Source organism: Pundamilia nyererei, unplaced genomic scaffold (assembly GCF_000239375.1).
Source record: "Pundamilia nyererei isolate P.nyererei 1_Seehausen unplaced genomic scaffold, PunNye1.0 scaffold00083, whole genome shotgun sequence".
Taxonomy (NCBI): Eukaryota; Metazoa; Chordata; class Actinopteri; order Cichliformes; family Cichlidae; genus Pundamilia; species Pundamilia nyererei.
In genome coordinates this window covers 2406859-2432352 of record NW_005187484.1, presented here as the reverse complement: position 1 = coordinate 2432352, position 25494 = coordinate 2406859, and the positions used below count along the sequence as shown (strand labels likewise).

The 25494-nt window shown below is 40.1% G+C and overlaps 1 protein-coding gene across 1 annotated transcript in view; it reads left to right on the top strand.

The window, feature by feature from the left end:
* The window catches only part of LOC102214346 (calsyntenin-2), a 326636-nt gene that overhangs the window by 91119 nt on the left and 210023 nt on the right, over positions 1-25494 (top strand). The window contains exon 2 of the mRNA XM_013912186.1: positions 23895-24017. Coding sequence (XP_013767640.1) covers positions 23895-24017 — 123 coding nt within the window. The remainder of the gene's footprint in view (positions 1-23894; positions 24018-25494) is intronic.

Genomic DNA, 25494 nt, shown 5'->3' with positions numbered 1-25494 from the left:
CACACACACACACACACACACACACACACACACACACACACACACACACACACACACACACTTCTAGGAAACGTCACATGTTAGTCAGTGCATCTGCCACCAGTGCCACCTCATGTTCTCCTGCACCTTCTGATTATAGCACTTTGAATTTGGGTTTGTGGGTAGATTTATTCATCTCTAATCTCTCCACATCCTGTGTGTGTCTGTTTGTGTAGGGGTGTGTGAGAGAAAGAGAGAGAGGTGCCTTATACGTTGCCTGAATGTGGTAGCAAAAGCAACAGAGGAAACAGACAAAAAGATTGACCTTTCTCTAATCAACTCTGGTTGTGTGCATATATATGTGTGTGTGTGTGTGTATATATTTGATATGAGCGTTCAGAAAATCACCGCCACGTTTCTACTCTGCTAGCGTCAAACCAGGAGCACATTAACTGATATTTATCCAGTTTTAAAGATGAGGAGTGCTGAGCTGAAATCGTCAGCTCGCCGCCTTTGATCATTGTATTCACATTAACCTGAACAACCTGAACTGACTGCAGATCAGTGCACTAGCTCAGAGATGATTGATTAATGGCAACCAGCGAGTGGAGGCTCAGAAATGGCCGGCCAGAGTTATGGTAAATAATTTGGCAGCGTTCTCTTGCATTCTACTGTGTTATTTACGCCTGCAAGAAAAACACATACAGGAAAAACACTATTATCATTTGATTTTTATGGCCTATTACTAATCTTAGATGGGCTTTCGCCCCCGGTACTTCTTTGGCAACCTGCCGTTGTACCCTCTCATATCCCAATTGTCTCCACCTCAAATTGCTTAAGCCCTGTAGTCCTTTAGATGCTAAGAGGCCTTTGAACTGGAGCCAGCATCTTTACGCTTCACTCAGTGGCGAGTCTTCAAGCAACTCAAATATTCATAGGGGCCACGTCTCACCTGGCATACTGATGGACACTGCACCCGGTGGATGGGAACAGATGTGTCAAGTGTGGTCCAAGACACGGGCCACAGGTACAGTATATGAACTGTGTTATGGCACTGGCTGTGAAAATGGTTAGAGAGTTGCCAGTAGAATGGGTTATGCCATTTTATTGCAACATGTGATGGATACTACACCTTCATTTTATTTCCATGAAGGTCCTCTGTGTGGGTTATACGGCTCTCGGCCGATATAGAGGTGACTGTAAATGTTGTTATGGGGGTTGTTCAGAGGTTTGTATGAAAGTTCACGGTTAGGTCACAGCGGGATAATAAGACTGCTGCAGTGATGTAAGTTCTCCTTGTGCTGGTAAACAAAAGCATGCTGGCTAAGAAGAGTGTATTTTCAAAATATAGAATTTGATTATTTAAAATAGCTTAAAGGACAGATGCTCAAGTACCTGCACTGGAATTTGAGAGGTCTGCTGTAATCATGCCGCTGCTTAGTGGTGATCAAAAGAATACTTCCTAAATCTCTTTCAGTGCTGCTGCCATCATCATCTGCAGTCTTAGTTTGTGCAATATTGTATTCAGACGTTTGCTTTTCTCTTTAAATATGAGGCTGCAGCAGTGTGAGTTAAACTCATTCAATGTTTGTGTTTGCTTGGACAGACAAACATTGACTTTTTTCTTTTCTTATTAAGGGACTGAAACAATCTTTGGAAGGTACCAACTGGATTTGTTTGTCTCGGCCTGCTGGAAGTGTTTTTTAACTGAGTGAGGACTGCTGGATTCTGCCTGTTATCTCTTACAATAGAATTGCAATTTGGAAGTCACATTTAAAAAGCAAGTATGAAAAGAAAGCATGATCACAGCCATCTGTTAGGGTTGGCTGTCAGAAATGCCCGTAGATGTAGATGGTGGTCACCTTCTTCTGACAGTTTTTCCAGAAGAAATAAAAACACTCACAAAATCCTAAATATAGACGTATAAGAGAACCTAACAGGCAAAAAAAAAACCCAATCATGTTGTTTTATTGAGCCATGTACACAGCTGGGCTTCACAAAAGGTTTAAACTGTGTTTTGGCAGACATATACTCATTGTTATCCCAGTTTACGGCTATTGTAGTAAAGATGAAGCTGTGTGTATTTATCTCTTTTTTCTTGGCTAAATGTATTCATAACATGATTGGCGATTAGGGTTAAACGCAAATTCATTTTTTAAGCCATTTTTAGCTCAGGGATTCTGATTTGTGTTAAAATAGACTCTTACAAAGCCAGATTTGCTGCTGTTAGTGTAATAGCTGGATGTCTCCAACATAATCTGGATAGCTCTCTGTTAGTCATTAAATACAGTACAACTAAATACAACTAACAAGTCGAGAACTATGAGAACCGCTGGCAAAACAATTGCTCATGACCATTCAAGTTGGTCGAATTGGGTATTCCAAGCAGAAATGCTTTCATTGCTCTCACGAACACATGGGAATTGTTTTTGAGACATTTTTAATTATTTCTGGAAAATATTCATCTTCCTCAGCAGCCCTGGTGTTTGCAAATGGCTAGTGTGAGGTGTTAGCCTCACCAAACCAAAACCTCACGCTACGGATGGCTGTGCTCTATTATGCAGAGTCTGGATCTAGATTAAAGCAATTTTTCATAACCAAATATCATTTGGGCTGATTACAACACAACAGGTTCCTTTCCCCACATGGTGTTCAGTTCAATTCATCACACACTTCACAACAGAGGCATTCTACACTTGATTACCAGATAGGAGCTATCGTATGTAATACATATGTTCTCAGCGCTTAGTGAATGGAGTCTGGAAACGCTTCTTTGCCGTGCCAAGAGAAAGATGCATTCATGTTCATGTTTCCTTGTGCGGGTCAATGCATTTTAGTGTGTGTTCTTTTTAAGGAGTTCCTACCTAAAGTTATTTATGACTCGTCTTCTGTGCTTTGTCCCATGGAGTGCGGCTCTGAATGGTTTCAGGATTTCACTGGAAGCAAATGAATAGAGGTTGTCAAATTATAAAACATTTAAGCTGTTCAAACTGGCAGTAAAGAACATTCCAATAATCATAGCCATTTAAATTAAATTACTTCTTATTTCTGAGTTGAAAATGGCTCCCTCAAGCCATTGGGATGTAACTGCCTTTGTTGACCTGTCATCGGCTCAGGAAAATAATTGGTACCAGGTTGAGATGGGTGTAACCCAAAGAAAAGGCATTCAAATCAGTGCCATTTAGACTGGGAGCTCGGGGGGTTGCGGTGGGGTTGCGGGGCAGGCAGTTCTCTTTGTATAATCTGAGTGTTGTGAATGTAGCAGAATGAATTTAAATCAGACGCAGATAAAATAAAGAAACAAAGAAAAGCAAAATTGGAGAAAATAGAAAGGAACAACATTGGGTCAATGAATCATGCTATTTAAAGATAATGAGTGTTCTCCCCTTTGAGTTTTATGTTTTAGTGTTTATTTAGAACAAGCACATTTCAAAATTGCCAGTTTACTGAGTCACCACTCACAATCAGTTGATTGTTCATGCAACCATGCCCCCCATTTACTTGGAAACTTCTAAAGAGATCCTTTAGTTCATTTCCCTTTTTTTTCTTGTTGTTGAATGTATGTTATTACTGTGGTGAATATTCACATATAAATAAACACGAGAATAAACACGGCCTGAGTTTCAAACGATGACTCATTATATGTACTTTGGACATTTTTCACTCTTTTTTGCTCTGTATGAAGCCATAAAGTGGGATTGTTGTTAATATTGTGATCACAGAAGTCCCACCTTTTACTATCAAACCTGTCTAAGAGGGGCAGCCAATCAGAAGTAGGGTGGCTTCAAGAGCAAGTGGCCTAAGAGAGAGATGAGTTAGAATGTCTTGTTTTAAATAGTGGATAGACTGAGGAGCAGCACCAAGGGTCCAGTATAAAATAAAGGTTTAATTTTTAAAACAAAATTTGTTCATTATCTCTTCATTTCAGACAAAACGGTCTCAGATTCATTAAGTGGTTGGTAGATAAGCTAAACATACCTCCAGTCAACTTTTTCAAATATTCTCGAGTCTTCTAAGAACCTTAGATACTTACTTACAGTTTATTTACATGACGTCACTGTGTTATTAAATTATGTCTTTGGAAATGCATGAGGAAAAAATGCCATTGGGATGAAGAATAACTGGTGTGTGCTGCCAATGCTATTTCATCTAATGTTAGTCGGGGTTCTCCAAATCGCATGAAAGACGAGGCAACCAGGGGAAATACAAATTATAAATGATTAGAAGTGCAAGGCAGTCCAGACCAAATGCTTATTGTTGTCTCATTCAGCATTGCACTAATGCTCTCATTATGTATTGTGTTCGAAATTCATTAGACCCATTCTTTTACAGCTGTGGCTTTTCGCCCTGTCTCAGTGTACAAAGTCATCCCCAGCCTGGCGGTGGCATGTTTATCTTCCCATATGAAAAAGATATATATAAATCTTATAAAGTTTGTATCTGTCTTGTGTGAAACTTGTATGAAAAGCATACAAGAGTGAAAACAGATATACGATACCTTGAAAAATTGTATAAATAAAACTTGTATGTTTTGGATACTTACTAAAACAATATACGAAAGCGGCCACTTTCATGAAAAAATCATATAAGCCTTATATGATTCACTATATGAAGTAGACCAAATCTGATGCAAGTCTTTTATAAGTTTTTTTCTATTTCTTTTCCACATGGAAATAACTGTTTATCTTAGTTAACATTTCTTTCATTTGTGTCCCCAAAATTTGATTCTGTTTCTCTGGATGTTGCGTCCAGCATCCAGACGAACAGGTGAATAGAATCAACTTTTTGTGATTTCCGTACCTGGATGATTGAGCATCAAGATCATCATTTCATTTCTGTCCCATTTAAAGTCATAATAATGAATTGTTAATTGAATTCTATCTAGAGGTTGTGGCTCCATCGTATAGTGGTTTACACATCGACCTAACAAGTGAAAGATCCCTGGTTTGATCTCAGCAGGAGAAGCAACTCCGCCTGGGGCATCCAATCGTAAAAAAACAAAACAAACTCAAACATGTAGAGGTACCTGCTACGGTGAGCAGCTTTGGCAATGACGTTTGACGTTCAAGGAAATCCACAGTTAAAAGGAAATTCTTCAAGTTCAATATATTGTTTTCAAAGTCATTGAGTATCTGTGTTTCTCCTTCCCCATATTAACCATGCTTAATTATTTGGACGTAACACGCAACAATGGGTCATTTTAACAGCTTGCACAAATGACCTGTGGAGGTTGTTTTCTCGAGAAAGATGCTGTCAGAAGTATTCCAGACGAATCTGTTATAAAGTCGTTGAAAAATAAAGACAGAAGTGCAGTTCTGTATCTCCAACTGAGCACCTTAAGGTCAAACAAGAGCAGATTGTTCTTAAAAACCACATTGGGGGACACTAGTGAAGGATCCTGCCACGAGGCCTGGGGACATAAACCTTCATCTGTGCTGTAACAGAATGTGTTTACTTGACAAAGTAAAAAGCATATGTTGTTTTTGCACGAACCGCACTGATAGAATCTGCTGTCCAAAGGGTGACAGTCTCACACATTTCTGTTTCGGTCCATCGGTCTTCAATATCCACCCATTCGTCTGTAGCAGAGGGTCAGAAATGAGTTGTCTCTGTGCTAGCCAGCTGGTCATGTGACAGCTGCAAGCCATATGCAGGAGCACTATTCTGAGTATTGCTAGCTTAGCGTTCAAGCCCCTGTGCTTTCACTCAGTAAACCCTCCACATCCCCAGCACTGCTTCCCTCTGACTATCGTGACTGCCATCATTCTTACTACTAATAACTGTGAAGAAAGCAGTCGCACTGGAAAACAAAGCAGGGAAGTGCAAGTAATCAGACTATTATAGAAGTTTAAACAAGCTCATAGGGCAGACAGGCTGTCTGCTAAGTAGCACAGATCGAAAGCCACCTTCTTCATTCAGGTGTAATTGTTTAATGCATTCAAGGTACAGCTTTTTCTGTGCACTGAGAACTAAGCATTAATGTAGTTGGAGATCCACAAAGACACAGTGCAGCTCCTTTTGACCTTCTCCATACTTCTCCATAAACACTCAAAAATGGCATCTGCAGCGCTCTTTTTTTGGCTTGGAGCCATACTGCTGAACTGATCATCATCCTTCTCCTTAACTTAGCTTCAACAAATCTTTCTCATATCTTCATGGTATGGCTCATCAGTTTTATCCCTCTGTGCCGACTACAGCTCTGCACATCACCTTTGTTTTTCAAAACTGGTACCTCTCTCACTCCCCAGGATTGTATTAAAGAGGCTGGTTAAAAAGTCCAGTCTGTCCCTGAAATCTCCACACCTCCACTAATATGCCATTAGGTCCAATGTGTTTCCACCCTTCATCTCCTTCATAGTTACCCTCCCTTCCTTTACTAAGAGTACCCCCACCCCCAATGGCTGAGTTATCCAGTACTACATTTTAATTAGAAAATTAAATATATTATGGAGAGCGAAAATAATCAGGCAAGCTTTGAAAAATCTTTAGATTAGTATTTTGAATGTTATTTTATATGAATAGTAAATGGCCTAAATGCTGTTAATATTTTCAGATATAATTTGAAAAGCCTGGGCAAGGTTGAGTGGAGGTGATCTGTTGATCTCTTTCAGAGAAACTCAATTAAAAATGCTTTATGCTCCTTTCATTGCTGATTTTAATACCGGTCTTGATTTGTTTACTTCCCCGCATTTCATGTGGTTTATGTTGTTCTTTTTCAATCACTTTTGTGTGCACTAGTACTTCATTAATGTACATTTGCCTGTGGCTTGTCCACCAAGTCCGCTAAGAGTTTCTTTGACTTCCTAAAATGTGCCGTCCTCTATAGATTATAGAGCGTCTAAGTGGAAACAATCAGTCCTTTCATGCAGTGCGTTGTTTGCGTGTGCTTGTGCAATGGTCCTTTGCTTTGTGTGAATGGTTTTCTTTATATGTTTGTGTGTTTACACTATTTAAGTGTGGGTGTGTTTACAAGTCTGGCCTCACGGCTTCTGGAGCACTTCTGGGCATCGAACAGCCTGTGAATGTTTGGACCAAGGTTGTCTGCAGTGAACTGATGTGTTCCTCTTTTGAAACTACTGCTTCTTTTATTTAAAATAGAGTTAAACATAGTTGAAGGTGTATGTATATAAGATGTGTGCATTTTTTGCCTCAATGTGTTTGCATGCCCTCTGTAGAGATGCTTATTGCTCTGCTGGTTACTGGTGAATCTCTGGTTCAATGGAAAGTGACTAACACAGTGCAAACCTACAACAGTGGCCCAAATCCATACTCTCATATTTGCTAACAGTCCCATTAGTCACATATTATTGTTGTTGCATTCTTGGCTACCTGTAACTCAGTGTAGTTTTTATACTCTCAGCACACATCAGAAGAGGCACTTAACGCCCATCTTTAATTTACGGTACATTCAAAGCACCTACAATACAATACACACCAAACAGACGTCATGCTTAATCAGTTGCACCCCCCCCCCCCCATGTTTTTCCACCTGAATTAATTTGCTGCACAAAAGTGCAATATAAATTTCAGGAAAATTACATGCAATATACAGCGTGCGTGTGTTCATGTGTGTGTGTGTGTCGTATTCTCTTCAGTATAATAAACTTAAAAAATAAACACTTGATCTTTGGCTGAGTTAAAAAGAGGTTGAGAGGATGTTGTAATGCACAAACACTTTAACAAAGCAACAACAACAGAAAAAACTAAAACAAAACAATTGATTGCTTCAGTATTTAGCAGCATACATAGTGGGTGCTACCCAGGGTGCAGATGTGCATCATAAAATGAAGAGTGCCGGTCGGTGGGAGGAACAGCACAATAATTGGACATGAGTGAGCTTTGTGGTTCATAAGTGGAGACTGTGCGTGTGTGTGTTGAATACCTATTGTGTTTCGGTTGGTCTTTTTGTTTTGTCTGAACTGCATTTAACTTTGTAAAACACTAAAGTGTTCCTGTGCCTTCCATAAGAGCTTCTTTAACACTGTCATTTTTCCTGTTTGCTGCTTCAAATAGCGCACTAGCAGCTTTAAGAGATCCTCTCGCATAAGTGTGGCTTTGCCAACGTATGCCTCCTTTACCAGTCTTCCGGGAGTTTCCTTTTGATAGGGAAGTAGTTTTGATTATGTCAGGTATGTCAGTAGCATACCCAGCAGTCAAGCCTGATTGGATACCGCTTCTGGGATTTTTATTTTGCTTATCGGTGTTTGTTCATTCTGTGCGTATCATCAGGTACATATTTCGGAGATTTGGTGAAGGTTAAAGTGCGCTCAAAGCAATTTTCTCCTTTGTGTACATCGCTGACTTGCAACCTCTTCTGTTCTCACGGTTCACACTGAGGGCTCCATGGTCATGCACTTGAGCTCTCTAGGTTTAACCACAAAAAGCACACAGACACAGACACACACACAAGAGAAACAAATACACAAAAAGTGTGTAAGGGAAACAATATCCTTTTTTCATCTCTGTGCCATTTGGGCTTGAGAATTCCAGCTTACCCCTGCAGTCCATAAAATGCCTGTCAGGTTAACTGCTGAGTCTACATTAACTGTAGGTGTGAATGTGTGTTTGAATGGTTGTCTGTCTTTCTCTGTTAGCCTTGCAATAGACTGGGCACCTGTCCAGGGTCTACCCTGCCTTTCACCCTATGACGGGTGACAGACTCCAGCCCAACTGTAACTCTGAATTGAATAAATTGAAGAAAATAAATGCATGGCTGAATGGATGATTAAAATACCATTACAATTACAGGCTGCTGATTTCTTTGACAGTTAAAATTATGAATTCAGAAGAAGGGCAAATACGTATGTCATCAACTATATATATTTCTCTCTCCAGGTAATATTGTAACAAATAAATGTGGACTTGTGTGAAAGCTGATCCTTCAGGTCTGATGGCGAGATGATTAGGTCAGAGCATCTCCAAACCTGTAGCTCTTGTGAGGTGTTCCCGGTCTGCAATGATCAGTATCTGCGCAAGTTGGTCCAGGGAAGGAACAGTGATGAACCAGCAGCAGGGTCATGGGCGACCAAGGCTCACTGATTCAGGTGAGGACTAAAGACTGGCCTATGTAGTCCGATCGGAACAGATGAGCTACTGTTGCTCAAACTGCTGAAAAGGTTGATGCTGGTTCTGATAGACAGGTGTCAGAATACTCAGTGTCACAGTTTGTTGCGTATGAATCTGGTCCTGGCACCAATATTGGGCACGTGAGCATCAGAACTGGATCACAGTGCACTGGAAGAAGGTGAGCTACTCTGATGAATCACATTTTCTCTTACATCATGTGGATGGCCAGGTGTGTGTGCACTGCTAAATATGGAGCACCTGCCACCAGGTTACACTATGGGAAGAAGATAAGCTGGCAGAGGCAAATGTGATACTTTGGGCACAAGTTTGAAGTATTGAGTTGGCCTCTAAATTCTCCAGATCTCAATCCAATCGAGCATCTGTGGGATGTGCTGAACAAACAAGTCCAATCCGCATCAGAACTTACAGGACTTACAGGATCTGCTGCTAACACCTTGGTGCCAGATACCGCAGCGCCCCTTCATGGGTCAAGTGGAGTCCATGCCTCGATGGGTTGTTTTGGCAGTGAAAGGGAAACTAACACATTGTTAGGGTGGTCATAATCATACACCTGATAGCCGCTATCAAGTAATAATAATAATAACAAAGTCATTTTAATGTGAAACCAGCAGGCTACAATGAGACAGACGCCATTGATTTCCAAATTATGTTGGAAATCATAATTTGGAGGCAGCAAGGTGCAGCAGGTGTTTCATTATCAATTAATAACGTTTCTGTGCAAAGGATGAAAACTTAACTTTAGCTCTAAATACACAGTGTAGAACTTTTATCATCACACTGCCAATGAAGGGCATTATTGTCTCCTTCTGCAGGAGCAAAAAGTAATGTTTCAGATATATCTGTTTTACATATTATGTGATAAGTTGTCCTTCACTCTATGCTGATTTAAACAAGTGTATTGGTGTTGTTTAAGGCAAAAGAGCATATATTGAATATATTTTAGACTTAATTGTCTTCAGAGACAAAAAAATAAAGCTTTTGTGTTTTGTTTACAGTGGAACTGTCTCACCAGACATTTTTTATATATTAGGATTGACAAATTTAGCTCTGCTTGAAGCTGTTCCCCAACAGTATGTCAGTGGGGCTAATGAGCCCTCTTTAATTCTTTTCTTTTTCTGCTCTCTTGAACTTTGTTTTTGGGGAGGAGGAGAAATGACGCATTTTAGCTCTCTTTTCCTGCCCTTAATCCCTCCAGGATCAGGTAAAATGAGCTAGATATCTGCGTGGATGAAGTTTGTGCATGTGTGTGTGCGCGTGTGTGTTTAGCAGAGGTCCAAAAAGAGTCCCAGCAGGGATACTCTTCCTCTCATCTCTTTGCTCAGTTGCCTTCGATTTTTAGAGCAATATGAGAAAGATAGAGAGAGGCAAAGTGGAATGGACTGCCAGGAAGAATCATGAACACGCTCTTAGGAGCACAAGGGACTAAGTGCTGTGGAGAGCTGAGTGTATGTGTATGTGCAGGGGGGAGGGGGGGGGGGACACGTGTCCACGGTATGTAGGCGACTAAGATGAAACAGCCTGACCAGACTGCATGCATTTGAGTGAAGAGTCTGGAAGTAAAAACACAAAAAGAAATGAACAGAAAAAAGGGAAAAAAACTAAGCCAACTAAATCTATTTGAGAACAGACACAAAAAGAAATTGTTTCCAAGGTCATGCCGCTGTAAGTGTAAATGTTTCCTTCACGCACACACACACGGGGCCACATACACACACGTCTTTAACCAGATTACTGTGCATAGTGCACTTCATGTTCCATAAGACGGTGGCCTTCGTTTCAAAAGCCCAGCCACTTTAAAAGGATTACACTGGGGATACTTTTATTGGCTCAATGTGTTTTCAACCCCCTGTTCACAGCTGGCCTGAGGTGCCATATTAACTGGGCAGAGGAAAAATTCTGCCTGCAACAAAACAGACCTGAGAACTCCCTGCGACTCCTTGTTCTCAGTTCATACATGAGGCCATCTGCAAATAAGAGGACACTTACTGAGCTGTGAGAGAGAGTAGAAGTGGTCTGAGTCAGCCTAGGTGTTATATATTTGGTTTGCTTCCTACAGTGTACAGAGCTTACCACCCAACTTATCTAATGCACGGTTTCTAGAAGTCTAAAACAAAGCAGGCAGAAACGGAGGTTTTTTTACACAGCAGAAAATGATCAGTATATTCATGCATTCCTGCTAGTCAATTACATTTTCCTGCCCCTCCCTGAAAAAGTCCACCAAATACTATAAAATAAAAACAGACTGAAAGGAATAAAAATAAAAGTAAGATAAAATAAAAGTATGGAGCTTTTACATGTACGTCTCTTGCAGTCAAGTAAATGTCAAGCTTCTATCTAAAATAATATTACAAATACACACACACACACATACACACACACAGGAAGCGGGTGGATTTATTAGGTGCTGGAGTAAAAAAGAAAGGAAGAAAAGTCATTTCTGTTGGGTGGAGAGCAGCTAAAAGGGAGGACGCAGAGATCAGGGAAGCTGATAGGAAAATGTAATGGATTAAATAACAAAAACACAAAGAATAAACTAGCAGTCAACAGTATATAATCTCCACAGACACAGTAACCTTAAACCAGACGTTTGAGAAACCATTACTGGAATCAGTCGTTTGAGTCTCACTATATACAGCAAGCTGCCTTTCACTGGGTCCACCTCATCTGACACCAGTTCCACAAATGCAGCTCCGTTGCTAGTCTCCAGTTTCCTTGACATCCCATGCAATGTGATTTTTAATGCTTCCTCTCCTTTCTTCGCTGTCCTTGACTAAATTGTCCTTCACTGTGCTGTCCTTCACTCTTTTACACCAGGTGACTGTGCAGATGTTGACCATTTCCTCAATTGGGAGATGTGCATATAAAATTTCCAAATAAAAAATGTGTAAATACAATCCAACAAATCCAAAACAAAGTTTACTAATAGAAACCAAACTAGATAAAATATTAACATTTATTTAACCCCGTGACATCAACAATGTCTCTAATCCTTTCAACAGCTTTTTTTTTCCACATAAAGGGAGAGGTCTCACTGGTCCCAAATTCAATCTGCAACATGAAAAGGACCACGGGCATACAGGCAGCATTATAAACAACTCTCATCATCTTCTAGTAGAAAAAAAAACAGAAGCGCTGGTTCTAACGTGGCATCTAGGACTACAGAAGCAACTGAGACACAGTAGTCATAGCAACATGTTGATTTCATTTTTTTTGTCTTTTATCAACTCTGTCTTTCAAAGTCAATCAATAAAAGCTATTCAGACCATTATTTTTAAGCCTTCTCAATTTATGTGCCTAAATCAGCATTTCCTAACCAGAGACTTTGACCTTATCTCAAAACATATCCAGCTGCCTCTAATTGATTTGAATTGCCATGCTGTTTCCAGACCTGTGTATGGTCCATGGTTACACTTTATTATTTTCCATCAGATTGGCTCTTTTTTTTAACCTGTTTTTGGTAGAAAGTTGGTCATGACTGAAGCAAACTGGCTCTGTCTTTGTTAATAAATTAGCACATTTTAGTAGATCAGCTGCAGAACCTTCTACTCCTATTGGTGCATTATTGGTAATGCAACCACATGCTAATTTGCCCCCTTAGTAAAGTTAGCCCATGCTCTTGAACTTATTTGAACTGGATAGGGTTCAGGGATTTTCTTCTAGCATGAACTAGACTGAAGCGTGTGATCCGCAGCTCTGAGTGTGCTGTAGTCAGCAGTAGATACCCAATAATGTATGTATTGTAGGTAACTTTAATATACTCTGCAGCAACCCTTTTTTTCATGTGCATTCATTACATTTTGGCAGGAAATTAGTGTACTATGTGTAGATCAGGAATTTACACATCATATATGATGTGTAAATTCCTGATGATTGCATCTGCAATAATCCCGCTGTGGTTAATTTTCCTATTTTTCAGTGACTTATCAAAACCTCTAGTGACAGTGGCAGCTAGTTTGTAATTAAGGTTCCAAAATTACTGCACTGGAGAAAAAGCTCCACTCAGGATAGTTAGCATCTACAAGTCCATGTTGTGATTTCTCCCTTAACCAAACAGAATGATCCCCTTTCTGTTTTCCTGCTTAGTTCTGTCCATTTGGACTGCTCATAGAGCTCTTGATCAGAGTCCTGAGTGAGGATGCCCACAGCATTTCAGAGCAGGGATACTGATCATTTTTCCATGATTTTCAATTTTATGTACTTGGTAATTTCTTTAATCATTCCACTTTGAATGGGTCGATAATAACTCACCTTTTCCTGTAGTGTTGGTAATAAACTTTGCTTTCAACGCTAACGGTCAGGGTAGCTTAGTTATAAAATGAATTTGCAATGGCGTGCACTAGTAGGTTCCATTTGGGTGGAGGTGTGAACCTCTACCTGAGAGTAATAAGCATTTGAACACCTAGCAAATGCTCATTGAGTCTGCCACTGATTTGTGCTGTCTGCAATGGTTCAGGTTGTTCTGCAGAGAAATCAGCAACGTGTTTGCATTAGCACTGTCATGTAACAACAGCTGCGGCAGTGAAATTATGCAATTATACAGCGGAAAGTATGTAATCACAACATGGATTTGAATTGGTTAATGTAACAGTTTCTTTTGATGGAAATCTGAAAGGCACATGTTCTGGAAAAATATAGCATAGTTACAACTTCTTTGTGCACGCAGTACAGACAAGTACAGCTGTGTCTGCTGCTGCTGTGGGTGGTGGGATTAAGACTGGGGATGTTATCTTCCTGAGACAGAATCCATTTCAAAGAAAATGTCAACTATTATATGAAACTGACATATGCAGGATGTTGTGAATTCCTCTACAAAAAACATCTCGACAAAGTTTGTCAAACAATATGACAAACTGAAACTGTTCCTAGCGACTGTTTTCAAAGTAATGTTGAATGTTTGAATATGCCCGTCAGTGTAACATTTTGTAATACGGGCATCTCATTCCTCTGTAATTAGATCACATTTAAATATAGGCCCACACCAAATTTGAAGTGTGAAATTATGATATAATTCTGTTGTTTTTACCAACTAATACTTGGAAGTATATACACTAGAATAAGGAGGAAACAAGCCAGGTTTATACAGGGAACAATAATTATACTGCAAGTAAATTTAGACAATGCATGAGTTTTTTAAGTGCCTTCAGAAAACTAACTTCAGAAATTTGCCTAACTTCCAAGTATTTTACATGAAAGCTATGTTTGAGCAGTCATTGTGAGAGAAAAGCTACGTTAGACTTGACTCATTATAAGGTCACATAGACCTGCAAAGTTTGAGGGGATTTCTTTTTTCTTGTGAGTTGGTAAAGGAGAACAGTCCTTGCATTTATATTGGTAAAATAAAAGGACCACTGAATTATAGAATATCATTCATGTCAAGATAATGAATATTAATTAAAAGTGTAAAAAAATAAAGATTGGATTCATCTACTCCATAATCAGCCTACGCCTGAAAAGTACAGGGTATTTATCGTGTGAGGTGGGGTAATAAAGTTTGTTTTTATGTAAATTTACCATCAAATTATACACTACCTGAAATTACTTTGGAGTTTGCTTCCTGTAAAAATTTGGCTTAAGAAATTATTGCATATTGTATTTGTACTTGTTCTCCATTAGTTTCTTTCATATCCTGTAAAAATGTCAAATTAAAAGTAGAGATACTGATGTAAATGCACCATCATAGTCTTTACTGTTTAGTTTATTCTCAGTATGCATGTGATATGTGCACTCAGTACACATCATTTGTGATTCTTGTGACTCTTGCCCCGCAGCAATACTTTGCAGTGTAGGTGTATTTAATGGCATGTTCGGAGTGCATGTGAAATTTGAGAAAAGCAGGAAGCTGTAAATGCCATATCTCGAATTGCACATACAATAATGGAGCGGGGTAATGGCTCTCAAATGACGCACAGAGAGAACATTTGTGACTGTGAAGCCATTTGATAAAGAGGGGTCGTGATAGCTGGGGGTAATGGCACCAGAAGTGCATATTCAGCTCCTGTGAATCTACCCTGGTCATTTGGATGGATGCTTTTAGTTTTTTTTCTTCCTCTGTGTACCTTAATGCATAACACTCCTTCATCTCTCTCTTTGTTTTTCTCACACTTCCTCAGGGGCAGTCACAGACATGGGGGTGTTACACAGCAGCAGAGTAACTGTTCAGTGAGCCTTTTTTCTGCGGGTTAATAAGTCCCCACCTAAAAACAGAGCAGCGCACACGGTGATACGGGAGAACGGTGACTTACGACACAGAGACAAACTTCGACAATTTGTATTGTGCATTTCCGCCTCTCTCTTCTCCTCTCTGAGGCTCTTTTTAGGTCTTGCATTTAGACTCCAGAGGGGGATTTTGCACTTCAGCCAAGGTGGATGGAAAACAAGCTTATGATAAAAGCCTGACCTTTGTCTTGGCTCTATCATTTTGCTGCAGGGACAATGTTGAGGGAAGGATGGCAGACAAATGTCAAAAGAAAAATGCCATTGCTCACCGAGGTGGAAATAAAGGCGGACTTTGATATGTGTGGCAGCACTTACCTCCTCTGTGTTTTTTTTTTTTTATCTTCTTGTGTGCAGAACTATCAGCGCTCCTTTATGAGTTTTTCTTTTTGTATATGAACCTTTGAGCTTGATTGTTGTTATATTGTTTGTTGTTTTTTGCCTTCTTTTTTTTTACCATGGTCAAAAGCCTGCTGGGTGTTTTCACACAGCGTTGTGTGAACTTGCTGCTTTGGATTTGTTAGGCTCAAAGGCTGTAGGTACCTGCTGCAATGCCACTGTGCTCTCCAGCATGCCACTGAACCTCCCCTACTGCCCTCCCAAGCAATAACCAACACACACACAGACACACACACATGCACACACTCACGTACCAGACACCAGGCGCTTGGATCATACCCAGAATGCACAACTTGCCAGGACCACAGAAGCAGCAGGCACGCAAACATGCACAGGCCTATATACTGCTTTTTACACCTACACATGTACACACAAACACACCTAGGGACAATGCAGAGCAGACTCTGAATGATTGGGTTATTCTACTCTCAACAAAACCCCAAAAAAAAAAAAAGCACAGTGTGATCCCGCTTTATCTCACTCAGCCCAGGGCTGCAAACAGCTCATAATCTCAAGGAACTAAATCCAAACAGAACAGCCACAAAAGGCCAAAGAGGGGGCAACAGGTGAATTATTTTCTGGCCGTGTCATGATTTTCAATTACAACCCAAAGGACACACAAGGTCTATGTGTAAGGATTTTATTTTTCTATTGTATGAAACTGTGGAGTTTAGCTTCCATTGTGTCCTCCAGACACTGTTCTAAGATGAGAGGACAGCAGAAGGAGCTCTGTACCAGGCACAGCGCAGGTCAGGGTGTCACTGTCTGAAAGGGACTGCAGAGAGACAGCCTCAATGTGACCCAGGTGTTTTGGCAGGAACACATTTTCTTTTGCTGTATGCTCTGACTGACTAATGAACTTGGAACTTGCTTGCATTCTACTCAAGGAGAAAAAGCAAAACAATAAAAAAAGCCTTTCTCCCCCATATGGAGAATAAACTGAATTTAAAAAATCCTAGTAATGCTTTTTAATACAGTCCATCCATCCATTTTCTTCCACCTATCCAATATATCCGATACAGGGACGCAGCCGCCATGGTGCAACATGCAGGTTACACCATAGACAGGTCTGCAGGTCTCTTACAGAGAGGCAGACAACTATTCACACACACATTCACATCTATGGTCAATTTAGAATCATCAAATACCCTAGGACTTTGAAATATTTTAAATAATTTGATTGTAAGTGAGTAGTGCTTGATGGTAATTTTGCAGAAAAAAAAAGCAATATTTCCTGTCTTACATTGTAAGTACACGGTACTTTTGCGTACATGAATACAAATTTACTCACGCATTACTTAAAATTACTTGCGCACTCCTTAAATTTACTGACTATAATTATTTATTTATTTACCGTTAAACCTCAATTATTACCTCCTTATTCAACTGCCTACCTTTGAGTATTTATAGAAAAATATAATAACAATGTCATTTGAAATTAAATACATATCATTTAGGGGAATTATACCCGTAGTCATGGGTCATATCACATCCAAGTGTTTTTCCGAGTGTTACCCACTATACAAAAAAGGGCCACATTCATGAGTATATGAGACATATTGTGCCATATTTATTGTGCCATATAGAAAGTAAATGCTTACTTTGTACTTTCTTTTCAAGATCCCGTTTACAGATTACTGTCAAGTTTCTTAATCATTACACCATCCATTGATTCAAATTAAATAATCCAACAACGATATTCAATAGAAGCAGAAACCAATTCTTCATAAACTGGTATCTATGTTCCTTTTCCTTTGTTTTATTCAATAAAATACACTAAAGACTCGACCCAAAGCTCAACCCAACATTTTGAGAAAGGCAGTTGACAGTATTTTTTTCTTTCTCGAAAGACTAATCAGAGCCTTACAAATGCACATCAGGGTAGCCTCGCAAGTTACACCAAGACCTTTGTATTTCATTTCTACTAGGCAGTCTAATTGTGTTGAATGCTGGCATGAGGGAAATAAAAGGTTACATTAACTCCTCACGTATTTCAAGATCCTGCTTAGTGAAAGAAGAATAATAGTGTACTATTTTAGCGGCACAAAAGACGATATCATAGTATATATTTTTTACAGTGTAGTCGCCATGTGAGTGTGACTTTGGATTTCTTGCAGACATCTGCATTACAACCTGTGGGTGTGAATTTACAAAGATGTGGGCATTTAGTAGGCAGGGAGGTACTAAAGGCAGGCTTTGATCCAAGGTGCAATACTAAAAAAACACTGCACCTCTAAAATACCCACAAAGTTTTTTTTAAATGAACTTACACTATATAATACACATTTTCTCAGCTCTCTACCTGTATTACCCGTATAGTCTAACTGATCTTAATTCAAAATCACAGAGCGAGTACTCAGAGCAATGTAATAAAGTCTTCCCCCCTGCAGATCAGTCCTGTCATCTTGCTCTGTGAAGCACAAAGCCAGCACACTGAGTGCAAAGAAGATTAAAGTTTGCAAAGATCTCCAAGGTTCAAGGAAGCCATGGATCACTGCATTGAAGAAGTGATAGTGGGTAAAGGGGGAAAAGTGCAATGAGAAACACCCCTTGACAATGGCAGAGCTGGGATGTTTCTTGATAATTTGCAGCAACCCGCTGATGGACATCTCTGAGCCTCTCCGAGCTGGCGTGAGCTCCCCGTTTGCAGTGTAGCTGTAATTGCCTGTTGGTCACAGTAATGGCTAACTGTCTGTGCTACGTTTGCTTTTCATTATGTTGATGTATTCATCATGGCCCCCTTTTGTTGACCTTATCAATCAGAGTTTAATTTCAAACAAATTTCTTTTTAATTACAACGGTTTCTCTTCCTCCCCTGTCCCCCCGAGAGGCTGTTCAGATTGCAGCACCCGCCTGTTAAGGGGTGGCACCTGCCAGCACAGTTACGGTGGCACACCGTTGCTTGGTCAGAGATTAATCAGCCATTATAGCGCCCCTGCCATGCCCAGAGCCTCAAGTCAAATCCACGACACTCAGCTTAATTGGCAGTGAAACGACAGAGGCAGATAGTCCCCCTGACCTGCAGCCAGCAGAAAAGGGCACATGAGCTCCAGCATTCACCTTTCAGCTGTCACACAACCTGATTATATTAGCCCGTACAACTTTGATGACTGGATTGCCTAAACCCTGAGATTAATTTGAAGTACAAAAATGATTCAGTGGCCTTTCACTTCACTCATTTGTGAAAAGACAATGAAAGACAATATTACAAGAAAGTGGTAATTATGGAAATGTTCGAGTAATACATTTGATTAATTTAGTGGCAACAAACCCAGTAAAAAGCAGAGAATATTGAAGAGCTGAAGGCAGTAATGGGTTTCATTAAAACAACTAAAAAAGAAAAATGGTTCCTGCTGCATTAGCTCCTGCTGACCACAAAGCCACAACCCCTGCATATTTTACTGCTCTCAGAGCCGGGCCACACCAGCTACCGCATTACACATGCAACTGGCAAATCTCAGTGCGTGTTTGGTATTTAAGCTGCTTTAGCATGGCAACTGTTGCCGTGCATTGGCAAGCCACTTTGCAACCCATCTCCCATTTCGCTTTATATACATATCACATCACCATATAAAGAAAATGCAGAAAAAATAACCCATCCGATATATTCATATTTGAAAAGAAAGATCAACTGTCCCCTGAGGTCACTGCTGTCTTTAGGTTTTGCATACTTAGTGACAGGAGAGCACATGGTACTACTGGCTGTCATTTCCAAATGTAAAAGTAAGAAGAAAAATAACATTTGGTATTGTGTATTTTGTAAATATTTAATTCAAATTATAAAATGAACATGAGCGGGCTAATGTACCTTGAGATTTTTTTCTCAAGTGTGCAAAAATGTGACAAGATCTCATTTCCACAGTCACTTCCATTGCTTTCTTTAATGTGCCAGAAAAGACATATTGGATGGATATGACAGTTGCCTTGTTAAAATGCTTTTCAATTGTCTTATCATATATTCACTTAAATGAATCCTTTTGGTTATAGTGGCTGATCTAGAGTTTTTTCTCCATTAACAGAATTCACCCACTTGCTTCGATGTGTGTCATGGTTGTGAAAGGTCATGATATTTGAATACCAGCTTAGGTCTGGTTGGGAAAACATGATAATCACACATGAGCAGTGTGCTCTGCTTGTTAACACATGAAACAGAAAATAATTTTGGCTCTGTCGTTAGGTGTAACACGTCTCTTGCATCTCAGTCAATTTCTTCAGCCAAACAGCCACCAGGTCTCACGAGATGCTGGCAAATTGACCTTCTTCCATTCACAAACACAGGTTATCACATGCCATTTACTGAGTGCTTTTAGTAGCCATTCAAGTTGTTTGCTTTTAAAAATTGGGGTCACTCAAAGTGCAGTTTTTTTCACGCGTGGGCATGTTTGTTTGGTCCTTTTTTAAGCACACATCTTATTATAGTCTGTTTGAAGCCTGAAGGCCTCACAGCACCACCCAGTTCAATCAGATGTCGAAAAGACCAATCTCACTGGTGTGTCGTTAGTAGATAAAAGCTCAAAGCCTTTTAGCGAAGAGAACAACTGTTCTCTTTCTACCTGCAGAGGGGAAACTGCAGACAACTTTGGCTGAGATTCATGTTCATTTCAGATTGATTAGCGGATTAACCGTGTGTAGTTTTGATACAAGACCCCATTGATGAGTATGTGGCTAATCACTTGGTTTCAAGGCATTAGTGCTTGCAGCCGTGGGTTCGATTGTGTTAATCGGCTGCAATGTTTCCTCTGGGAATCTCTGGGACTGATCGTCCGGCTCATTCAATTCTCCCCCCACCTGCACGCCCTCCCTTCTACCTCTTCTCGACTTCTGATGTCCTGCATTATTTCTAAGGATAAAGAAACATATCATACATTTTGTGGCACTGACTCAGGGTCTTGTCTCAAGTTGTCAGTACATGAACCCCACTCTGCTAAAGTGGTGCCAGCATCATATTTCTTACCAATGAATACACGAGCTGTCATTGGGGGTTAACGCGTAGGTGGTACTCCCATTGAGATACTGTGGCGATTAGTGGAGGTGGAGTCTCTTTTAATGGTCTCATTACTTCTGCTGAAAAACGATTCCATCCCACACACTGAGAGCAGTGAGACTTTAAGATGGATTTAACCCTCAATGCCAATGCAGCTTGGGCACACCGACTGGAAAAACAGTCCACTTTACACATGCTTGATATGACAAAGGTCACCAGCAGTGTGATATTAATAAACTAATTTGCAATGTTCACACCAATAATCACTGTGTACTGCAGTTTATGAACAGAAAAACTTATTGTTTTAAAGTTTTTGAAAAGGCATTTTCTTAATTCTAACAAGCTAAGACTTGGTTACAGTACACATTTAATGCACCTTTACTACAGTTGCTTAAAGGATGATGATGAACCTACAGAAGCCTAGTTGGGAGCAAATGGATAAGCAGAAGAGGATGTACGTATGGATGGATGGATTGGAAGGCATGTGGATGGGCTATTGGTATGTCCAATTAAAACAACAGAGCTACGTGCATCAGTTTAGGAAAAAATGATGGTTGTGCTTAATCATGCTCATTTCTAGCATAGTGGTCACGACATCAGGTAGGGTGACACACGAAGGTCTGCACAGACTACCCAAGTCGAAAAATTATCACAAGCAACATTATGTGACGAGCTGGGAGTGAGGCCAGGTTGGAAATGCTTTGTGCTTTCACAGGGGAAAATTTGGATAATGCTGAACAGAACCTTTGGGTCAGCGTGACACTGCTAAGTAGTCATGGTGAGTGGCAGAAACCGAGAATGAAGGATTAAAAGATCAATAGGTCATCTAAACTGTGAGAAGACTGAATTCGAAGCCGATGACAAGCCCCTTCTATTCTCTAGACCCCTCATTAGCTGTCATGCATTGTACTCAAACAGTATTATGCCCTGTATTACACATTTATTGGGGTGGCGCACTCGTACCAAGTTGGAGAATAATATTAGCTTTTTTCTTGTCATCTTTTACAGATTACTTATTTTTGGATTTGCCTGCATGGGATCCTGCTAAAGGAGTTGATTTTGTCTGGTTTATTTCTGCAACAGTGTGCTAATTGTTCTGTAACAGTCCAACAACAGATTGCTTTGGAAAAAAAAAGCCTCTCAAGAGTGATATTTTTTGTATGTCTTGGAGGCACCGTGATAACACATTGAAATAATGTTTCTACTTGATATTCCTGTGCATCATCAACAGCAAGATTTTCATTCCCAACATGACACAGTTTGACATTTAAAGATGAAATCCTGTGGAAAAAAAAAGTTTTACCCCTAACTGTTGTCACAACCGTATGCATGTTTATCACACCCAAATACACTAACGTGTTCCCATCTCTGTCTCCCTGTAAATGAGACTGATTGTATCAGCGCTGTTAGCCATGCTTTGCGGGTTGACATTCATGAATATGCATCCCTGTGGTGCTAACATGCATTTCCCCAGTCTCATTACCTTTTTTTCTGCTACTCACATTAAGTGAAAATATAATTTCAATACTTGTGCCTAAATATCAAGTTAAGTACTGAAGTGATAGAAACTTGCTCTTTCAACACTTAATTTACATGGATTACATTTAGCTATTTCAGCTATTGCTTTTGGCAAGTTCCATTATGACACTATTATGTTTAGCTAGTAATTTGAACCATTTTTCATCAGTCTATTTTTCAGTTTTCATAATTTCCTTATTTTGGTTACTTTTAGCTAATTGAACCATTATTACATTTACAAAACTATTTCCCTTTTTCCTCTTACCTGTTCCCTTGACTGTTCAAACCATTTAAGCTAACAATTTTGACTTTTGTGGCAGTCACTTTTAGCTAATAGTTTCTAGCACTGTCATATCCACCTCTTGTATATAATTATACCAACCATCTATCATTATGATGATGATAATAATAATATTTAACTAACATTTTTGATGTTAACAAGCTAACTGATAATTGACTCCTGTTGGTTGAAGATAGATCTGGTCCATCTGATAGCTTACAGATTAGCATGATTATAACTTCTGATCACCACTGTTTCAACTTTGATCCTATTTCGATGGTGATTTTTCACCGCGACACAAACACATCAAATTCACATTAGTTGAGTTTCATACAATCTTACCACAAGCACCCAGGCAGCTGTAGAAGTGTCCCCCGGGCTCCGAGTACTCCTGGTTGGGAATCACTGTTTTAGACCGTGTTAATTTGATTTTAAGTGCAGTGAAAGCAGATAATTAAATTGTGTGGAAATGATTAAATGAAAATGTAATTGAAGATGCATTTGTTTCATAACGACAACAAAGTGTTCTTTGTGTACTCACATTAAACGAGCATAATGTCTGGGTGCATTTACTTGTCTTGTTTGGAAACTCCACTTTTTAGCATTGTCAAGTGGCTTTTACTGGCATTCAGTGCATAACTGAAGTGCTCTATAACAATGATTGCTTGATTAGGATTTAGAAAGAGCATGCTTTCTTTGGTTTTCCTTTCACTGAATGAAAAGTAATTATTGTTTATGCACTTCATTCACCATTAAATAAAATATTCTGTTTTTTAAGCACTGCTTCTCAGGGGACCTCAAATTAAAGCTTTTCATCGTCAATTTCAATCCACATACAAAAACTTGACATTTCGAAAGTAGACAAAGTGCTGTGTTTTTCATTTGTTTGTTTTTTATGGCCTGGCTAAAAGGCAGCAAGAACGATTCATATGATCCGCTGTTTTCTTTTGGCTCTTTGTCTCCTTCTTCTTCTTCTTCTTTTGACTTTAGAATAGTAAGCAAATCGCAAGTGGATTGGCACAATGCTGCGCACAATCCAAAGGGCTTTTATTCAGTTATGACCATTAATAAGACCCTGTTTTTTTACTCAGACCACAGTTTTGTGTTGGCAGCACAGTGGTGGTATTTGGTTGAGTTTTGTCACCATGCTTTGAAACCTGCGGGGAATGTTTGAAGGAAGAAAAGAACAAAAGAAAGAACAGAAGTAGCAGGGGAGATTAGCCAAAATGAAAAGGTCTTATAGAAAAGGAGGCTGCAGGAGCTTTGCCAGTAAAATTTGTACGGCTATTTGCAGCAGCATGTTAGGTGAACTTGTCTGTGGCCACGTTTTGTTTTGTTTTTAAAGGTGACATTAGTTGAAGATTTGCATTTTAGTATGTTAAGGCTGAAGCATAGACTTTTTAGTTTACATATGTTTTCTTTCTGTCTCCACAGTGAATAAACACAAGCCTTGGATTGAGACATCATACCATGGGGTGATCACTGAAAACACTGACATCGTTCTGCTGGATCCTCCCCTGGTGGCCCTGGATAAAGATGCCCCAGTTCCTTATGCAGGTATCATACATTTCAACCAGGTTGTCAACTTGACAAGGATCATAGCAACAGAGCAGACCAAATGGAGGCGGTCGCCAATGACTCAGGTGTTAATCCGCACAGTGAAGTATAGCCGCGGGATATACTTACACTAAGGGTATAAACATATAAAGCTGTCATGTGACATCAATGTGAAGGGGCTTAAATTGGCTTCACTATAACTGCTGCATCACAGCCTTTTTTTAAGAGTTATCCGAGCTCTTTGCTGCCTGCAACTATTAAATCCAATAATTCCCAGTGAACATACATCACATACTCATCTTTCATATTTATTTAGAGTGGAAAGTAGCCCAAATAAGCCCCATGGTGGCGGAGAAGAGTGGGGACGGGAGGGCAAGAAAAAAAGACGAGTCAAACCGGATTAGATTCTTCCCACTTTGTGGCCATTCCAGCTCATCTAAAGGGTGCCAGCTCTTGTGGGAGGACGTTAGCTGGAGGCTGTTGGCGAGCCCAAACAGTCAATCTCCTGCCAGGCTGCTAATGTGGCCAGGGCACTAGCATGGGGCTGTTGTGCGGGGCTGAAGCCCACTCACAGAGACCCTCAAGCTGAGCTGGACGAATGGTTGGACGGAGAGGGGGGCGCGTGTGATTTGTGTGCTTACCAACACATTTTTTTTCATTATTGGCTATTGTGAGTGTGTGCGTATGTGTGTGTGCATGTGCTGGAGCATGGCCTGAGGGGCTCACTGTAATGGCCACCCCACAGGGAAAAAGAGAGAAAATGATTGGACAGTGGGGAGGGTAGCTGGCTGACCAGCGTATGTCCTCTGGCTCTTGAAAGACTGATAGCCACACAAGCAGGAAGTGCACACAGAGAGCAGGCAGAGCACATGAGTATTCCAGGATTGCATAAGTGAGAGTAAAAGAGAGATCTTGCACTTCGATATTAAGAAACAAAAGCTGTAGCATTACCATGATGTTTTTTTGCAGTCCGCCCTCTCTTGTCCTGCTATCTCTGTCAGTTCTACATTGTCTATTGCATCTTATCACCACTTCCCACATTCATCTCCCTCCCTGTGCACTGTTGAGCAACCCCCAGCAAGCCCACAGTGCAGGAGACACTCTTACAGAAGTTTTGTCCAAATGCACAGACAAGATTCAGGCCAGAGAGAGTTATCCAGTAATTAGCTGAAGTGAATCTTTCCTTCTTCCAGCAAATTGCCAGTGTGGAGCGGCAGGGCAGGTAGTGGTTAAGGCTCATTAATTAGGCCAGCCAGGTTTCAATTACCATAGATCTAAGACACGGACACGCCACGCCTGACTGACAACAGTCACCCAGATGAATCGACGATTGCAGGAGCAGTGATATATTGTCGAGATCGTAAAATCAGCATCTGCTTGAGCACATTTATACACTTTTGAAAGGTGTTAAAATGTCTCTCACTCACACACACACACACACACACACACACACACACACACACACACACACACACAC